The sequence below is a fragment of the Chlorella variabilis genome (assembly GCF_000147415.1).
Source record: "Chlorella variabilis unplaced genomic scaffold CHLNCscaffold_233, whole genome shotgun sequence".
NCBI lineage: Eukaryota > Viridiplantae > Chlorophyta > Trebouxiophyceae > Chlorellales > Chlorellaceae > Chlorella > Chlorella variabilis.
The window spans coordinates 1-3,087 of NW_005434904.1; the positions used below are offsets into that span (position 1 = coordinate 1).

A 3,087-nucleotide genomic window follows, 5' to 3' on the forward strand; every position below is an offset into this window, starting at 1 on the left:
TCCACCCCAATACGTAAACTTGCTGTACAGATGCGGCAGCAAGCACTTCAGGCATTGCCATGGCAAGGGGACAAATGAGCACGTGCAGGAGCGCAGGCCAGGCCGGGCGGCACGCAGCCAGTCCAAGGCACCCTCGCAAGGTCGCGACCGTGGCATGCACGCTGCGCCGAGGAAAGGATCGTGGGGCAGCAGCCTGCCGGCTTCAGGAGCCTGTGTCTTACCCTGCACCCCGCTGGCGCTGACCTGGCACGCATCGCTGGCAGGCGTGCCAAGTCAGCGCCAAGAAGATTTTAGAGTTGTAACACAGCATCTCGGAGCGGCAGCGCTGCAGGCAGCCACCTCGGCCACAGGCAGCCCCTACCATGCAACCAGAGTTGGTTTGCAAAGCACTGGGCGGCGGCGGTGCAGGCTGCCTGCCAGTCTGGAGTCCGTGTCGTGTGCATGTTGCTGGCGCTGACATATATGCAGACAGGCGCCAGGTCAGCACGGCCATCTCGCGCTGATCTGGCGAGGTCTGCATGAATATGACGCCACCAACATGCGCGCGACACAGAGCCTGCCTGGGCAGCCTGCATCCCTCAACCTCCACCCACCCCACACACAACAACAATGGGCTGGCGTGCAAGATGAGACACCCAGGAAAGACCCCGTCAGCGGCGGTGCCTGCCTGCCTGCCGGTCCGGGAGCAGGCGTCGCGTACAGCCGGCAGGTGCTGACGTGGCGCGCACGAAAGCGGCGCCAGGTCAGCGCAGGTGAGCAGTACTCTAAACTCGGACACCCAGGAACGAAGGCGTTGCTGGGACCACCCCCGCTCCCACCCCCATCACCTCCCCACCTCCGCGCGGTGCCGCCCACGCGCCGTACTTTCCAATAACCAGGTACACTGGGTTTGTAAATTGCTGGTACTCTGGTACTGGCAACTGGCAACTGCCGCCCAGCCTGCCAGCTCACAAGTGACTCACTCAGTCCGCAATCCATGCCTAACTACCCCCCCCACCCCACCCCCACCCCACCCCCACCCCCCACACACACATGCACCTCTTGATGTTGCCCGTGGATGTATCGCCAAAGTATTCGAGCTCATTCGCAAACACAACCACGCAGCCGGCAGGGGCCGCCGCGGCGTTGCCGCCGTCGCCCTCTGCAGGCGGGGGGCCAAGGCACCAGGGTCGGCCGGGGGGTGCGGGAGCGAGTGCAGGGGAGGGCTGAGCGGGGCGGCAAGCAGCGGCGGGAGGAGCTACCGGGGCTGCGCTGCTTCCTCAACCAGCTGGGCAAGGGCAGGACAGCAGGCTGTGGCGGAGACCAGCAGGCCCAGCAGGCCCAGCAGGCCACGGCAGGCACATGCCCAGCACGCAGGGGCACAGCAGGCACAGCAGGCACGGGCGCAGCAGGCGCATCATGCGGGGACACAGCGGGCGCAGCAGGTACGTCGTGCTCCTCACCCGCCAGCACCACCGACAGACCCTGCTGCGTCAGCGCCGCCCGCACCATCTCTGCAGACCAGTTGACCGACACCACATACCTGCAGGGGACGTGGGGGGAGGGGGCAAGGTCACGTGCAACTGATGCCCCTAAGGCGTGTCATTTTTTGAGTGGGAAGTGGAGAGGGGGTGAGGGGTGGGCAGGAGGAACAGGCGGGTGGGCAGCGGGTCGGGCAAGCCAGGGAACCTCATCCCAGACCTGCACCAGCGCATGCGCAGCCCAACCCAGACCCCAGGCCAAGCTGAGCTCCCGCTCTGCTCTGCCCCTCTCGAGAAATAAATAAATAAATAAATAAATAAATAAATAAATAAATAAATAAATAAATAAATAAATAAATAAATAAATAAATAAATAAATAAATAAATAAATAAATAAATAAATAAATAAACAAATAAATAAATAAATAAATAAATAAACAAATAAAGAAAGCAAGTAAGAAAGCAAGAATACGCAATCTCACGTGGTGATCCCCGCCTCGGTGGCCCGCTGCAGCAGGTCCAGGCAGCCCGGCTGCATCTGGATGGAGGCGCCCGCTCTCGCCAGCATGCCCTTTTTGATGCCGCCCAGGATGCCTGCAGGGGGTGGAGGGCGGGGGTAGTGGCAGCAGCGGATGGCCAAGGCAGCAGGCTGGGGCTGCCGCGGCAGGCCGGAGCAGGCGGCAGCGGCGGCAGGTGGCGGCGTTCGCCGGCACACAGCGCATGTCGGCAGCAGGAGCAGCCTGCTGGCGCCTGCCGGCAGTAGGGGTGCTGCAAAGGAGCGCAAACTGCCGAACGAATGAATCTCCAGCTTGCCAGCAGCAAGCATGTACTGCATTGACAGCGGTACACCCATGCTGCCAACAGCGTAACGATTCATCATACATGCCAGCGGTGCCCGCGTGCAGCAGCAGGAAAGCCCAGAAGCAGCAGCACAGCGCCGTTGGGCAGGCAAAGACAGGCAGTGGGGAGGTAGCGGGCAAGCAATCAGGCAGGGTGCCGGCCACCACCACCACCACTCCGCCACAACCCCAGCCACCCGACTCCACCCCTTTAGTCCATGCACCGCCCGCAAGACAGCAGGCCAGGAGCAGCCAGCCCCACCCACCACCCCCTCCACCCACCCGACTCCACCACAACGCCATTCATGTCCTTATCAAACTCAGACAGGCGGTCAATGAAGTCGCCTGCAGGGGCAGGAGGGAGGTGGAGGCGGCGATGGCGGGCGGGCAGAGGAGTGGAGCGGTGTTGGGCGCTGGAAACGCAACGCAACGGCGCGCGCGCAAGGACTGGAGTGGTGTTGGGTGCTGGGAAGTGGCAGCACAGAGTAGGGCGCCGGCGAGTTGGGGGCTGTCCCGCGCATCAAGGCAGCACACACACTCGGTGCACAAGACTGCAGCAGCGCCGGCTGCCAGGCTGCCAGGCGGGCGCACCCAGCCAGGCGAAGTCGTAATCCTGGGGCTCCTCCTCGGGCTGCAGGCAGCGCCAGGCGGGGCAGAGGCAAGCACACAGCGCTCGGCAGGTCCCAAAGCAGGACGGTTCCCCACAGAGGGCAGGCAGGGGAGCAGACCCCGGTTTGCATGCGCGGTCCCGGCAGACGCTACTGGGAACTGCAGAAGCTGCTGCAGGA

The 3,087-nt window shown here is 63.0% G+C and overlaps 1 protein-coding gene across 1 annotated transcript; it reads right to left on the reverse strand.

Annotated features, from left to right (window-relative positions):
• Nucleotides 1-480: 480 nt before the first annotated feature.
• Nucleotides 481-3,039, reverse strand: CHLNCDRAFT_139215 (hypothetical protein; the record flags this gene model as incomplete). The annotated part of the gene is made up of 7 exons (XM_005842596.1): nucleotides 481-514; nucleotides 1,039-1,141; nucleotides 1,443-1,522; nucleotides 1,943-2,054; nucleotides 2,582-2,644; nucleotides 2,891-2,930; nucleotides 3,028-3,039. 7 exons carry the CDS (start codon nucleotides 3,037-3,039, stop codon nucleotides 481-483), a joined length of 444 nt encoding a protein of 147 aa, XP_005842653.1.
• Nucleotides 3,040-3,087: the final 48 nt, after the last annotated feature.